Here is a 16,554-nt window from a genome sequence, read left to right as displayed (position 1 = left end):
AGTCTGTATGGAGCGGGCACGAGTCGGGAGCCCGCTCCATACAGACTGCTCGTCAGGTCCGGCCCTGCTTGCCCGAAGCCGGGCTAAGGGCCGTAAACTCTGCTGCCCTCAGCTGTGGGAACTTGCGTTCTTCGAATGCAGAGCAGGGGAAATGAGAAGCTGTGTACTTCTCCCCTGCTCTGCATTTTTTCTCCCCGTGCAGATCTGTGTCCTCTGCCTCCGCTCCACACAGCTCTAGCTTCGGAGAGCTGAGGGGAGGAGCGGTTGCATGTCTGCACAGGGAGACTGCGACGCTCAGAGGGGTGTATGGAGCGGGCTCCGGACTCGTGCCCGCTCCATACTCTGCAGCCCCCGGCTGTTCTCAGTAGCCGGGGCCACTGCTAATAGCCCATACTCAAAAAAGTGTCCCTGAGAGTGTTCAGGGCAAAATTGGCAATAACAACCTATAAGGGGTGACCCCCTTATGGGTACAACCCTCACTAGAACCCTCCCTATAAAATAATTGCTTTATTTGGTATTAGTTAAAATATATGACCCCAAAAGAAAAGTTAAAATCTGCAGTGGTAGGGGAATGTTTATGATCAGGTGTGAAGGAATTCACACACTAGAGGGTGTTCGGGGCAGCTGCGCATATATTCGATTCCACTCTGTGGACCACTGGTAATTCCAGTGTCCACTAGTGCTCAGCTGTCCCTTACTCCTTTGTTACTAGCGATCCCCTGTACCACGCTAACTAGGGAGGAGGAGGCCTACGGTCCAAGTTTTAGTTAGCGTGGTACAAGGGATCGCTAGTAACAAAGGAGTAAGGGACAGCTGCGCACTAGTGGACACTGGAATTACCAGTGGTCCACAGAGTGGAATCGAATATATGCGCAGCTGCCCCGAACACCCTCTAGTGTGGGAATTCCTTCACACCTGATCATAAACATTCCCCTACCACTGCAGATTTTAACTTTTCTTTTGGGGTCATATATTTTAACTAATACCAAATAAAGCAATTATTTTATAGGGAGGGTTCTAGTGAGGGTTGTCCCCATAAGGGGGTCACCCCTTATAGGTTGTTATTGACTGCTAATAGCCAGCATGCGGCGGCATCTAAAGGGACATGTGAATGCTCCCTGGTGGGCTAGTGGGGTGGATCGCCCCCCCGCAGCGCGATCGCAGGGGGCGATCCACTATTGAGGTAGCCGGAGGGCTCAGTTCCCTGCTGTCCGGCTCTGTCATTGATAGATCCTGGCTGGACTAGGCACTATAAAAAAAAAAAAAAAAGTTTAAATAAAAGTTTGAAAGACACACATTAACCCCTTCCATGTTAAAAGATCAAATCACCCCCTTTTCCTATATAAAAACATGTAAACATAATAAAAATAAACATTTTTAGTATCGCTGCATGCGTAATTGTATGAACTATTAAAATATAACATTATGTATCCCGTACGGTAAATGTAAAAAATAAAAAACGAAACCACAGAATTGCTATTTTTATAATATCCTAGAAAAAAAAAAGTTTAAAAGTGATTGAAAAGTCAGATTAATACCAAAATGGTACCGATACAAAAAACAGATTATGGCACAATAAATTAGCCCTCATACAGCCTGGTATGTGAAAAATAAAAGCTACAGGGGTTGAAAAATGGCAATTAAAAAAATTCAAAAAAGTTCAGAATTTTTTAAAATTAGCAAAAAATTACGTAAATTATACAAATCTGGTATTGCTGTTATCAGGCGGCCTAAAGTATCAAAACAACATACTAGCTCAACCACAAGGTAAATGGCGTAGAAAAGAAAAACCACCAAATCTGCAAAATTATCTTTTACTTTTTCAATTTCAATTCCCCAAATATATAATTAAATGTTTTTTATTTTTTTTTTTTTTTTAGTTCAGAGAATATGTTATTGAAAAATTAAGTTATCATTATAGTAGGTAGTTATGGCTATTATAGGGCGAGGAGGAAAAAACGAGAGTGTAAAAGTGAAAAATTGTCCGGACAAGTGGATCGTCATGAGGGGCAAGTAGATTTTGCTCCATATTAGTCCCGTGGACAAGTAGTTTTTTATAAAATTTCCACATCCCTGCGGTGTAGTGGTCAGTTTTGACATCGGTGTTGTGGCCCTTTCTATGGGAGGTCCTGGGTGCGTTTGGGTTTGTTCCCCGATTTTGTGCTTGGGTTTGTTTGCTGTATGATAGCCCTAGGGATCGTATTTGCACTAACCTGAATGTTTCTGCTCCTTTTCTCCTGGGTTCTCCCTTCCTTTTTACGCTGGCGATGGAGCTGTTGGAGGCAGCTATACGCAGGGAACCTGCTATATGTGGTATCCCCAGGGGTCATACATTTACCTCACCTACATGGATTACAGGAGGCCAGGTTCTGGGGTTCTCATGGTGTCAAATTTGTGATCCACTTGTTCGGGGAGCAGGTTTTCCTATCCTTTTCGGACATGAGGGAACGTTACAGCATTCCTGGAAATGCCTTTTATAGGTATCTTCAGCTTAGGCATGCGGTCCAGGCGCAGTTTGGCTCCCTGACATTTACCCCTGTATTTTCTGAAGTGGACCTCTCTAAACCCCTAACTCAGGCCTATGCTCTTCTCCAGACTTTAGGGCCTAACCCATTCTCACGAGCATTTCACAAATGGGTGGCTGATATTCCGGATTTGTATGAGGATCAGTGGAAAGAGGTTGAAGGATCGTATTATTCCACAGTGGTCAGTAGTAGGGATATGCTGATCCAATCTTGGTATGTTTTGAGGTTGTACTATACCCCGGCGAAGCTGAAGCGTATTGGTGTTTCTGATTTGTGTTTCCGTTGTTCTTGTGAAGTCGGTACCTTCTTGCATGCTGTGTGGGAGTGTCCTGTCATTGCTCTCTTCTGGAGGGAGGTGATGGGGTTTCTAGCTGACTATCTGGATTTTCCTTTCCTACTCTGCCCGCAGTCTGCCTGCTGGGAGTCATTAATGAGGTGGTTTCTAGCTCTCATAGACTCCTATTGATTCGCTTTCTGCTCTTCTGGGATGAGTGTTACCGGGACGAGTGTTTGTGTGTGAATGACTGTGTCTGTCTGTGTGGGCTCCCTCCGGTTAGGTCTTAGATGCACTCTCCTGTTTGGTTGCAGCTAAATTCCTGTGTATTATGCTTCTAGTCTGTGTGCTGAGACTAGTCTCTGGGACCCTCGGAGCTTGTTGTCTCTGATCCATTTTGTTCCACTACTAGTGGTGTTTGTTGATTAACTTGCAAAATGTAAATAAATCCTTAAAAAAAAACAAAAAATAAACTATACATCAGGGAATCCTGTAAACCAAGCCCCATTAACATTCATACACGTGTGCACAGACTGTTCTTGTTTTCACACCTACTCTGTTCATATCTGTGTATGTTAGTTATATCACTTGTGCCTTCTTGTATTTGTATACAAAGAGAAACACATTCCTACATGGAGCTAGGTAAATTCACATGACAGCCAACATGCACCCCAGAATTTCCATTTCAATAGAAAGAAAAGTTCGGTAGAAGTTGAAAAGAAAAAAGATTAATTAAACAGAAAATGGTATTTGCAAACTTTATATAGAAAAAGTGTACTTACTGCTGAAGTGTAAGAATGAGTTCACACTGCTTTAACTGAATAATTGGTGGGAAACCCATCAAAACAGGAATGCCGACATATACTGTGGCGCTTTTGCCCCATTCGGCAAGTGACTACATTTAGACCACTTTCTGCATGTCAGTGATACTAAATAGTGCGGCCTGTGGTTTTGTTCACACACACAGTATTTTTGTAAGTATTTGTAGTCAAAACCAGGAATTGGTCAAAATGCAGAAAAAGATGCAAATATTTTCATTATAGTTTTCTTTGTGTTAAATCTACCCTAAGTTTTCATTACTGACCAAAATACTACATGTGAACCCAGCTACACAGCAACATGTGGTATACAAATTGTGGGGAAAATTACATGCAAGTGACATGGCTGAAGTGCAATAGTTGTAAATCGTGCGTGGGACCACAAGTCACAGTAGATTATGAATACAATGTATAATTCTATTTTCCTCTTGCAGACAGAAATAATTCCCTGGTTCCAAGCATGTGTTTTTTTTTTTTGTAGTAAAGCAGATATGTGTTTATTTATTTTTTGTTGGCCTAGCAGTATTTTTTCTTTTAGGCAAAATGGAGCCTCACATTGAATCCATTAAAGGGGTACTCCACCACTAGACATCTTATTCCCTATCCAAAGGATAGGGGATAAGATGCCTGATCGCGGGGGTCCCTCTGCTGGGAACCCCCGCGATCTCCCTGCTGCACCCTGCGTTCGTTTTGAACGTCAGGTGCAGCGCTGGAGGCTTGGGATGTTATGGCCACGCCCCCACAATGTAAGTCTATGGGAGGGGGCGTGATGTGTCACATCCCCTCCCATAGACTTGCATTGAGAAGCGTAGCTGTGACGACACGAGCGGGGCATGGCCGTGACGCCACGAGCCTCAGCCCCGCATAGCCAGTTATCCGGCACGGAGCAAAGTTCCCTCCGTGCATCGGATGTCTGGGGTGCCACAGCCGAGACCGTGGGGGTTCCCAGCGGGGGGACCCCCGCGATCAGACACCTTATCCCCTATCCTTTTGATAAAAAAATATTTAAGAGTTCCACAAAGAACAACCGGCAGGGCTCCTGAGAATGCCATTGCTATTGTCTCTTTTCACACGCACATTAGTTAAGTGACCTTGGAGCATCCCTTTAATTCCCAGTGGTCTTCTCATGTGATATTTCTCTATGCTTGGCCACAGTGTACCATACACAACATACACAAATGTACATTCCCAGCAGCTATATGGCAGTGAATTGTATATCCTCGTTGGCACCACTTGGTTTATGTTTATCCTGAAAATTCCGGTAGCTCATGTCCCTGATTTAGATCAGTATGAGAGAACAGTTGTGTCCTTGTGTCCAAGTGTCCCCTGAAGGCTCATAAACCACTCATGCGATGACCATTGATTGGCAGTGAATGCTGGGAAATATCCATTCTGTGTTTACCGAGCTGCCCTGCCAGGGCTGAGGACACAGTACTGGAGTGTGGATCCTACAACCAAAGCATATGCACTTTCTCTGTTTCTTCCCCTATATCTTTTCATTCTTGTCTAACTGACTTACTATATCATTCATTTCATGATTTTCTGCTATCATTAACATTATCCACACAAACCCTGTCTTTTTTTTCCCGTATCCATCTTTTCCATTTGGTTCTCCCTTAACTTTGGGTTATCATGAAAGAGGGAGAAGAAGACTTGTCATTTGTGGGAACACTTGGGCAGGCTCTGTGCACCAATCCATTGGGTCTGCTATTGCCGGATATATTCCCAGCTGAGCCTGGACCTGTGAAAATGCAGCTTGTAAATCCTCTCATTGCAGTGGGTGTAAGTACTGTGCTGTGGTGTAAACCATGTTACTTACCATATGCATGTAGTAGATAAGGATAGTACAGCATGTGAGTGAAGCTTGATATCGGCTATTTGTAACATCTTGGAGTCAGTGAACCAAGCATTTCCTAAGCTGGTAAATTCTGGAGCCTGTTCTAGATGGACCATTCATATTTATCCAGGTATTTATACTGAGTCGTATACTGTGGTCTAGAAGTCTGTACACTGTAGGATGAAAGGTAGAACTTCCAAACTTTACAAAATTACTTACTGTTTTACCAATTTTTTTCACCTGCTGTACTTTGCTTGTAAAATAATAGCAATGAAAACAGAATGTTAGAAAGAAGTATTCAGACCCTATGCATTGAATTTAGCTCTGGCTCCTCCCATTTCTCTTCATCATCTCTTAGACGTTTCTGCACCTTGATTGGAGGCACCTGTGGTAAATTCAGCTGACTGGACAGGATTTTGAAAGACACGCCTGTCTATATAATTTCTCACAGCCGATAATACATATTATAACAAAACCAAAGCATGAGGTAGAAAGAACTGCCCGTAGAGCTCAGTCAGGATTGTGCTGAGGCACAGATCTGGAAAAAGATACAAAAAAAATTCTGCTGTACTGAAACTTCCCAAGAGCGCAGTGGGCTCCATAATTCTTAAATGAAAGAAGTTTAGAACAGTCAGTAACTAAGTAACTGGGGGAGAAAGGCCATGGCAAGAGAGATGAAGCGCACTCTGGCTGAGCTTCAAATGTTCATAAGGTCAACCAACCCTTTAGCACTCCACCAATCTGGGCTTTATGGCAGAGTGGCCAGAAAGAAGGCACTTCTCAGTAAAAGACACATGAAAGCCTGCCTGGAATTTGCAAAATAGCACCTTAAAGGGGTACTTCGCTGCCCTGCTTCGGAAGCTCCACTCCCCAGCGTCCGGAAGTTTATTGTTCCGTCCGCCCCTCTTGACGTCATGCCCGCCCCCTCATGACGTCACGCCGCCCCCCTCAACGAAAGTCTATGGGAAGACCATCTATGGGAACATCACTGTAGATCTCATCTGAGTACCTGTTGATAGGTAGCTCTGAAAATGAAGATGACATCTTTTTTATGTATATGATTGGCTTATAGACTCCAGTCATTGTTTCAGAGCTTTGGGAAGCCTTGCTGATTTGTTAGTGTTACAGTCCTAGTGTATAAAAAGACCATCTGTAATTGACAAATGCTTCTACCGTATATTATGTGAGCTGGGGAGGCGGAGCCCCTAATAAATATTACTGATAAAATGCAATCCACGTAGCATATATGTTTTATAGCATTTTATAGTCTTTAGTAATTTTTTGTCGACCTTTTACAATTGGATAAGTACAGCTCAGGGTGAACAGTGGGGAAGATAAAAGAAATCAAATAAAAATGTCCTATAAGGGCCAGGGGGAGAGCACAATATTGTTGTTGGTGGAACACACTGATAATCTATGGGATGGTAATATGTGCAATAATGTGTTCAACCCCTCTCTGGCCAGATAGCGGGTGTCGACCTCCGCACGCCCCCTCAATACATCTCTATGGCAGAGCCGGAGATAGCCGAAGGCAGTGCTTTGGCTCTGCCATAGAGTTGTGTTGAGGGGGCGTGTCGGCCGCTGCTTCGTGCGGAGGTCGACACGCCCCCTTCCCGCGGGCTGTCGGGGCTCTGTACAGGAGATCGCAGGGGGCCCCAGCGGTCGGACCCCCCGCGATCTCAAACTTATCCCCTATCCTTAGGATAGAGGATAAGTTGTTCACCACTGGGTTCACCACTAGACTACTCCTTTAAGGGTTAATGTGAGAGTTTACTTCCCCCTCCTTTTCCCAGTCAGCGGTTGGTTCTGTATAAAGTAAAGCTTATTGTGATGACATCACCTGTTGCTAAGGTACTTCAGATATCTGGCCAGAATAAAGTTAGATGGTGATTGGTCAGTATCCCTTTGGCGGGAAGTTTCTATGTTTATAAATATACCTGCTTCTTGTGAAGCGGTTTCAGAAGCTACGTGTCAAGCACAGAAGAAGATCCCCCCCACCCACAATTCCCTTATTTTATGCTATTCTGTCACGGTCCCATTAAAATGGGTGTCACCTAGCCTTTCTGGGTGGACAGTAATTTTGAGCTGGATAGTTATAAACTATTTTATTTATTTATAAAGGTTTGTATTGCCTCCACTAATTTGTCTTGCCTCATTATTTATTTAATAATTTTCTGGGGTTGGGAGGCTAGGCTCCCTCCCATGGAGAGTCCTAACAGTATTTTATCTGGGTTCGCCTGGCAAAGTCATCTGTTTGAAAGGACGCTGGGCGTTTGCTGACCATCACAGCTGTTCCAAAGCATAAGAGGCCTGATGGAACCACTTAGGAGGTTCTCAAATAAAATACATCATTGGGATGGGGTGCGATATAGCAGATTGCCTGTAGGCTGCCATGGTTTTTCTGCCTCTTTCTTCCTTATACTCCTAAAAAGGGGAAGTATGCAATAATGTACCCAGTTCATTTCCTGCACTCCACATTACTGTAATAGTTCAGCTGATTCTTTCTCCTTGGTTCAGCAGTTTTTGTTCACAGCCTCTGACACCATCACAGCTTCTTCCTTTTCTGTATCATTTTGTCATAAAAAGAAACATGAGAAGAAGACTCAGTCAGGTACTAGTGTTATCCTATAGTCTTATCGATTTGAATGTAAATATACAAACTCGGTAGCATGCATAAGACATGCGCATAAGACATGTACCTTCGTTTTGGAATACAGCAAGAGATGTCTTTACTGTTGTCTGAAAAAAGTGACGAAAGGGCTGTGGGTGACGCTGTCAGAGGAGTGTGAAGGGATACCAGGAGAAACCAAAGACTTATAATGCTACTCGGACTATCAATATTATATATTCTAATATATTATTTATCATTATAGTTATTGTCATTTTATTATCAGTAATTTGTACTCGGACGACAACTTGTACAAGAATGGCCTGAAATGATTGTATGCTCAATTGAGACTTTAATATTCCACTCTTTGCTTTTGTCTGTAAACATGCCATTTACATTCAGATTTCTGTCTTCTTGTGAATTTACAGCAACTGGACAAGGGAGATCTTAGCAGCCTGAGTCTCCCCCCAAGTACACTTCATGGCGGTTCAGAGGGGAACATCAGCCTGGAAGTCCCTGAAGGGGCCCCAGATCCACAGCGCACCAAAGCTGCAATGGACCATTTGCATCAAAAAATCCTCAAAATAACAGAACAGATTAAGATTGAGCAGGAGGCTCGAGATGACAACGTTGCGGAGTATTTAAAGTTGGCAAATAATGCAGACCGACAACAAGCTTACCGAATCAAACAGGTATTTATTGTACTAAATCTAGCTGTCTAAAATTGAGGTTCTAATAGTATCATTTCAAATACCTACAGGCTTCAGCACAGTAGATTTAGCCTAGTCCTTACAAAACGGATGCTATTAGATGCTGTGGATGCTATTAATTGCAGCATCTAAAGGGTTGAATTGCTGTGGTATATACAGTTCAGTACAGCATACTCTTCTCTGTAATGTTATAGCTCACACCAGCTGCGGATGCTGTATAGATACAATACTGAATGTTAAAGAGGTTGTCCCGGATTTGAAAAACCTTTGCCCTTTCTTCCAGAAATGACAGGTTGTATGTTGTATTACAGCCCCATTCACTTCGTTTATTAATAATAGAATGCGTCTACATAATGGCAGAAGATGTACTACATGTGGACATAGTGGCAAAATTGTCTAGTAAACTGCATTTTCTTTAAAGACGTATCATATGTGAACACTACCAAAGAATAGTGGAAAACTTCGTCCTATGTAAATAAACCGTGTGGGCTGAATATAGAAGTTACTGGTGGGAGTCGAAACAGTTTACAAATCCAATATATCTAGTGAAAGGTTTTAAAGGAAAACTGACATCCTGTTCACCAGCACTAAACCTAATTCACTGGGTAATAGTGCGGGTGAATAGCATTAAAAGCAAGGGTTACTTACCTAATTCTGTCCAGCAGATTTTCGGGTAGGGTCACACACAACGGATCCACAGCATATTTTGTGCCTGCCTCCTCTATGTGCACCACTATACATTCCCATCTAAGGAATATTCCAATTTTTTCACTCTCAGGTCCATCTTCCTAGTGACATGACAGTGAAGAAATTTAAATATTAATCTCAGGGACGGGCATAGCGCTGCGTATAGAGGAGGCAGGGAAGCTTGGCAAGCCAGCTCCCCGCCTCTATTGTGCACAGCAGCACTATTGCAATGCTGCTGCTGGGAGGGATAACTTTTAATCTGCTGGACAGAATTAGGTAAGTAACCTCTGCTGTTAATTCTATTCACCCACACTATAACCCAGTGTATTGGGTTCAGTGCGGGTGAACAGGATGTCATTTTCCATTTAACCCGTTAAGGACCAAGACCATTTTCACCTTAAGACCAGGCCAATTTTATTTTTGTATTTTCGCTTTTTTCCTCCTTCTAAAATCCGTAACTCTTTCATATTTCCATCTACAGACCCATATAAGGGCTTGTTTTTTGCGTGACCAATTATAGTTGGTTATGAAACCTCAGATTTTACCATAAAATGTACGGCGAACCCAAAAAAATATTTTTTAGGGAGGGAATTTAAATGAAAACCACAATTTTGCACATTTTGGAGGGTTTCAAAATTTATGGTAAAAATTACATGTGTTCTTTATTCTGTGGGTCAATACGATTAAAATGATACCCATGGCTAGATACTTTTATATTTTTGTACCGCTTAAAAAAAAATCTTAAACTTTTTGTACACAATCAGTAATCTAAAATCGCCCTATTTTGACCACCTATAACTTTTTCATTTTTCCATATATATGACGGTATGAGGGCTAATTTTTTGCGCCGTCATCTGAACTTTTTATCGATACCACATTTGCATATATACAACTTTTATATGATTTTTTTTATACATTTTTTTTAAAATGTGACAAATGTGACGATGTGACAAAAAAGCAGCATCTTAGGACTTTATTTTTTATTTTTTACGTTTACGCCGTTCACCGTACGGGATCATTAACATTATGTTTTAATAGTTCGGACATTTACACACGCGGCGATACCAAATATGTTTAATAAACAATGTTACGCTTTTTGGGGGTAAAATGGGAAAAACTGACAATTTTTATTTTTATTGGGGGAGGGGATTTTTTTTTTTTGATTTTTTTTTTTTACTTTTTTCTTTTTTTTTTACACTTTTTATGTCCCCATAGACTATCTATAGCAATCATTTGATTGCTAATACTGTTCAGTGCTATGCATTAGACATAGCACTGATCAGTATTATCAGCTATCTCCTGCTCTGGTCTGCTCGATCTCAGACCAGAGCAGGAAACACCGGGAGACTAACGGAGGCAGGTGAGGGGACCTCCGGCCGGCATTACAGATGATCGGATTGCCGCAGCAGCGCTGCGGGCGATCCGATCATCTATTTTACTATGCGCATTGCCGGAGAGGCCGTGATCTGTACAGATCACGGCATCTGAGGGGTTAATGGTGGACATCCGCGCGATCGCGGATGTCGGCCATTACCGGCTGCTCCCCGGCTGTTGATAGCAGCCGGAGCCTGCCGTGTATGACTCAAGCACCGCTCTGATGCTCGCGGTCATACACAGGATGTAAATGTAGGTCCTGGTGGGGGAAGTACCGCCAAACCAGGACGTACATTTACGTCCGTGGTCCTTAAGGGGTTAAAAAGACTAAATAAACATATTGTTAAAAAAATTCTTAAGTAAATGAAATGTAACCTATTTTATTTCCTTATATATATGTATGTATATATATATATATATATATATATATATATATATGTGTATATATCTTAAGGATGCAGCTAACGGTTATTTTTAAAATCGATTAGTTGGTTGATTATTCGTTCGATTAATCGGATAAAATAGCAAAATTACACAAAAAGGTTTTTTGGGGTTTAACTTTAATAACTATGTACATTAGGCAAATAAAAAAAAGTTAAAACATCATTAAAAATGTTAATGAGTATCAGAACAAACAAACAAACTTCAAACAAGGTAGACATCTACAAAGTGTCCAAAGCAGAGCTTACATGGCCTGGAAGCACTATGGTGATGCATAAGCATTGTGCAGGTAAAAAGCACTGTCTGTCTGTCAAACCTACTCATATATTTGTAAGTTAGACAGAAATAGCATTATATATCCCATGACAAATCCTTGTGCCTGTAGGTTAGCCATGCAGAAGCCAGTGCCACATTAGTCCATTGTCCATATAGTCAATGCAGTGGCAGCAGGACTGCAGGAAGTACGAGGAGGCTTTTCAGAATGTGAAGGACACCATTAGCACTAAGAGCCAGAGACTTGTCTTCACTGCAGACATACTGTATGGAGAAGCGTAGCAATTTGTTACTAGCAAACATCCTGGACGAGAAGCATGGATGGTCCAGTATTCACTGCACCTGGCCACACTTTGCAGCTGGTAATAATGGTGCATTGAAGAATCCAAGAATTGAAACAACTGTCAGTGGCCGGGACTAGTTGTCAGTGGCCGGGACTAGTTGTCAGTGGCCGCGACTAGTTGTCAGTGGCCGCGACTAGTTGTCAGTGGCCGGAACTAGTTGTCAGTGGCCGCGACTAGTGGCCAGTGGCCGGAATTAGTTGTCAGTGGCAGGGACTAGTTGTCAGTGGCAGGGACTAGTTGTCAGTGGCCATGACTAGTTGTCAGTGGCCGGAACTAGTTGTCAGTGGCCGGGACTAGTTTCAGTGGTAGGGACTAGTTGAACACATTAGAACAAGGAAAGGCATATTGAAGGAGAAACAGATGCAGATGGGTACAGTGGAACATAAACCGCTGTAAAATGTCAGCACCAGATGGAACAGCCCTTACTACATGGTTGACAGACTCCTTGAACAAATGTGGCCAGTAATTGCAACCCTGTCAGAACCTAAAGCCAGAAAAATGGAGTGTTCTTGAGGCATCTTCTACTGTGGGGTCCAGTGAGTCTGTATCTTTTGAATATTTGGCCACAAGGTGCTTCCAATCCACTGCAACTAACCAGCTTCAAAGCAGATGGAGTGATATCCTTCCAGAACAAGTCCATGATCCTGTCATTATTTCCTCTGCGCTGGACCCAATATTTAGAGAATTAAAGTTTTTGACACCTGAGAAAAATTATAAATGTGCAGGCAAAAGTCCAGATAGAGCTGCTTGCCCTGAGAAATGAGATCATGGAGGTGCAGCAGAAAACCACTTTACCTGCAGTTTCTGGTTCTAGCCAATCCTTTGTTTTTCTTTATTCTAGCACCCAAAAATGTTTTAATCCATAAACATTTGCATATACTTGCTATCCACTACTACTAGCCATAGTATAAGCACTATTTGGCACAAGATCGCTTTAAATCAACTTCCCATTAAACATAGCTTCATGTGTGATACTGTCTGCAGATATGAGGTATCTCAATAGGAAAAGGGTCATGTGACACATCAAACTTATTGGGAATTTCACAAGAAAAACAGTGATGTGCTTGGTTTTAACGTAACTTTATTCTTTCATGAGTTATTTACAAGTTTCTGACCACTTATAAAATGTGTTCAATGTGCTGCCCATTGTGTTGGATTGTCAATGCAACCCTCTTCTCCCACTCTTCACACACTGATAACAACACTGCAGGAGAAATTCTAGCACAGGCTTCCAGTATCCGTAGTTTCAGGTGCTGCAGAATGGGCAAAACAAAAATTGGAACAGAACCCTCAGTTTACACAGAAGATTTTGTTCAGTGATGAGGCAAACTTTTATGTGAATGGTGAAGTTAACAAACAAAACCACCGCTATTGGTCTGACACTAACCCACATTGGATAGATCCCTCCAAGACTGTTGGAACACAAAAATTGATGATATGGTGTGGTATATGGGGTACAAAGATAGTGGGGCCATTCTTCATCAATGAAAACCTCAAGGCCACTGGATATGTGAAATTGCTACATGATGATGTGTTTCCCTCTTTATGCACTGAAGCTGGCACGTTCCCTGAGTTTTTCCAGCAAGATGGTGCACCACCACATTATGGGTGTCAGGTCCGAGCATTCCTAGATGAACAGTTTCCTGGAAAGTGGATTGGTCGTCGTGGGCCAGTTGAATGGCCCCCAAGGTCTCCCGATCTGACCCCCTTAGACTTATCTTTGGGGTCATCTGAAGGCAATTGTCTATGCTGTGAAGATACGAGATGTGCAGCACCTGAAACTACGGATACTGGAAGCCTGTGCTAGCATTTCTACTGCGGTGTTGCTATCAGTGTGTGAAGAGTGGGAGAAGAGGGTTGCATTGACAATCCAACACAATGGGCAGCACATTGAGCACATTTTATAAGTGGTCAGAAACTTGTAAATAACTCATGAAAGAATAAAGTTACATTAAAACCAAGCACATCATTGTTTTTCTTGTGAAATTCCCAATAAGTGTCATGTGTCACATGACCCTCTTCCTATTGAAAAAACAAAAGTCAGATTCAAAATGGCCGACTTCAAAATGGCCACCATGGTCACCACCCATCTTGAAAAGTTTCCCCCCTCACATATACTAATGTGCCACAAACAGGAAGTTAATATCACCAACCATTCCCATTTTATTAAGGTGTATCCATATAAATGTCCCACCCTTTATATATTTCCGCAAACGTAAACCCTTGCTAGGGGGTTAAAGTATATTTAAACCCACATCATTGTAGTTTGTATACTTGTATAAAAAATGCATAATGATAAAAAACATTATTCATTATATTAAGCAAATAGAGATTATATTTAGCAAAGACGCACCAAAGGTGGACCTGCATTTTCAGGGGTTTTCCTGTAAATTACTTTTAGAGCATATTCACTAGACTCCATGCCCATTCTTGAGATCAGTGGCCGTATACATTGTATATGCTATAAAATAATTCACTAAAAATCCCTTTAGATATTCCATTATTTATATTGTAACTATGGATTCATGTTTTATATTTGTGTTGTGTAATTATAGGTTTATATTTGTGTTAAATATGTATTTCATTTACCACTTTGTGTCATTACACTACAGGTTTTTGAGAAAAAGAATCAGAAATCTGCACAGACTATTGCTCAGTTGCACAAGAAGTTGGAGCATTATCACAAGAAACTAAAGGAGATTGAACAAAATGGCATATCACGACAGCCAAAGGATGTCTTGAGGGACATGCAGCAAGGGCTAAAAGATGTGGGAGCAAATGTGCGAGCGGGCATCAGTGGCTTTAGTGGGGGAGTAGTAGAAGGTGTCAAGGGAGGCCTTTCAGGACTTTCTCAGGTTACCCATACTGCTGTAGTGTCAAAGCCTAGAGAGTTTGCCAGTTTGATTCGAAACAAATTTGGAAGTGCTGACAATATCGCACACTTAAAAGATGGTATGGAGGAAGATGGGGAGGGTCAGGGGGGTTCAAGGGCTCTGAGTGGAAGTGCAACTTTAGCACCAAGCCCTAAATATGGTAGCGATGATGAGTGCTCCAGTGCTACCTCTGGGTCAGCGGGTCCAGGAAGTAACTCTGGGGCAGGACCTGTAGGACCTGGAAGCCCTAGATCCAACACTCTAGATGGACATCATCATAGTCACCATGGAGGCTTTGATGCAATTTTGGAGGAGTTATGTGAAATCAAAGAAGGGCAGAGCCACCTTGAAGATTCAATGGATGACTTGAAATCGCAGCTCCAGAGAGATTACAGCTATATGACTCAATGTCTTCAAGAGGAACGCTACAGGTTAGTGCCTCAGCATTGACTATAATGCTTTTACAGTAGACAAATAGACTTAGACAGTGACCTGACAGTTACTGTAAAATCTCAGGATTACCATGACTGCCAAGTAACCTCAATTACTGTAACCTCAAAATATCTGTTCCCTTTAGCTGTAGTTGGTAAAATAATTTCCAAAATAAGCCTCAGCTGCTAAATCATATTGGACCTAACTTTATGAACTGGCAAATAGATTATTCCCAATAAAGAGACATCAGTATATTGATTTTACTTATTCAAAAACTATGGAGTCAGAGAAAATGCAGCCAATGGGTTCCTCCTTAGTACTAAGGAGCCACAGACATCCGGTGTTGTGTATGGTGCTCAATACAAAACCTTATTAGGTGGGCTTCTCAACAAGTTATTCCTTCCCGCCATAGCTATCCATCGGCATCCTTCCGAGAATGGGATGCTGACAGGGTTTTGCTTATGCAGAATCTGATGAACATAAACTCTGTATACCTTCCTATATATTCAAAGTAGGTAACAGTGGAAGTCTGATGCCTTTAGTCAATCACAAATCCTGAATCATTAGAAATATGTAGCGTTGTAACAGTGGGAAGCTAAAAAGCTAATATGAGATTACTGTTTCCTCAGGAAAACTGACACATTTGTGAAATGTCAGCTGCCTTATTAATGGGACTTGAATGAAGATTATTATCTTTTAATGTAAACGCAGCAATGGCATTTGACGGATATTCTATTTAGATAACATAAGCCATGCATAAAGTTACATAGTTAGCACGATTGAAAAAAGACACCTGTCCATCAAGCTTAACCAAGGAGTGAAGAAAAAGCGTAACCTTAGACAAAATGGATTCTGCTATATGACATACAGCAGAATCCATCTTCAGTATTTATTCAACATACACTTTTTCATTTTACCCTTTTCAGAAGTATAAGATGTATACTTCAACTATAAACACATTGTGAACCTAGCCAAGTTTTAAGCCTTGTTATGGATGTATTTGTGTGAGGGGCAGGAGTATCTCTGCCCCCCCCCCCCCCCCTGTTGTGGATAGGGCTGGGGGTATATAAACACCCCTACTCATACAGGCGGGGCGTACATGACGTTTTGCGTGACATTGGACGTTTTGAATTTCCTGCTGAAAATCCTGCGGCGCTCGGGTAGCTGCTTGTGGCCGGTTCCAGTTCCGCTGCCAGTTAACAGCCGCTTCCCCTCTCAGTGTCACCAGAGAAGCTTCGGTTATCAAGTAAAGTCAGGCCTTGCCTCCCGCCTGCTCTGCCTGCAACACTGCAGGATCCGGGAGCCGGGCGGACATGCAAAGGGGGGTGCTAGAACTAGGGGGCCATCGGTCAAGGTTT

General features: G+C 42.2%; 1 protein-coding gene across 4 annotated transcripts in view; it reads left to right on the top strand.

Moving 5' to 3' along the window:
• Positions 1-16,554, top strand: part of TMCC2 (transmembrane and coiled-coil domain family 2) — an 85,970-nt gene that overhangs the window by 52,986 nt on the left and 16,430 nt on the right. For 3 of the 4 annotated variants that reach the window (XM_056558072.1, XM_056558071.1, XM_056558074.1), the window contains 2 exons: positions 8,491-8,754; positions 14,504-15,195. In XM_056558072.1, the coding sequence (XP_056414047.1) occupies positions 8,491-8,754; positions 14,504-15,195 (956 nt within the window). Of the gene's footprint in view, positions 1-5,234; positions 5,400-8,490; positions 8,755-14,503; positions 15,196-16,554 lie in introns of those variants that run through there. The other variant, XM_056558073.1, reaches the window with a different exon arrangement.

The sequence above is a fragment of the Hyla sarda genome, chromosome 2 (assembly GCF_029499605.1).
Source record: "Hyla sarda isolate aHylSar1 chromosome 2, aHylSar1.hap1, whole genome shotgun sequence".
In the NCBI taxonomy this organism is placed as follows: Eukaryota; Metazoa; Chordata; class Amphibia; order Anura; family Hylidae; genus Hyla; species Hyla sarda.
This window is presented reverse-complemented; position numbering and strand designations above follow the sequence as displayed.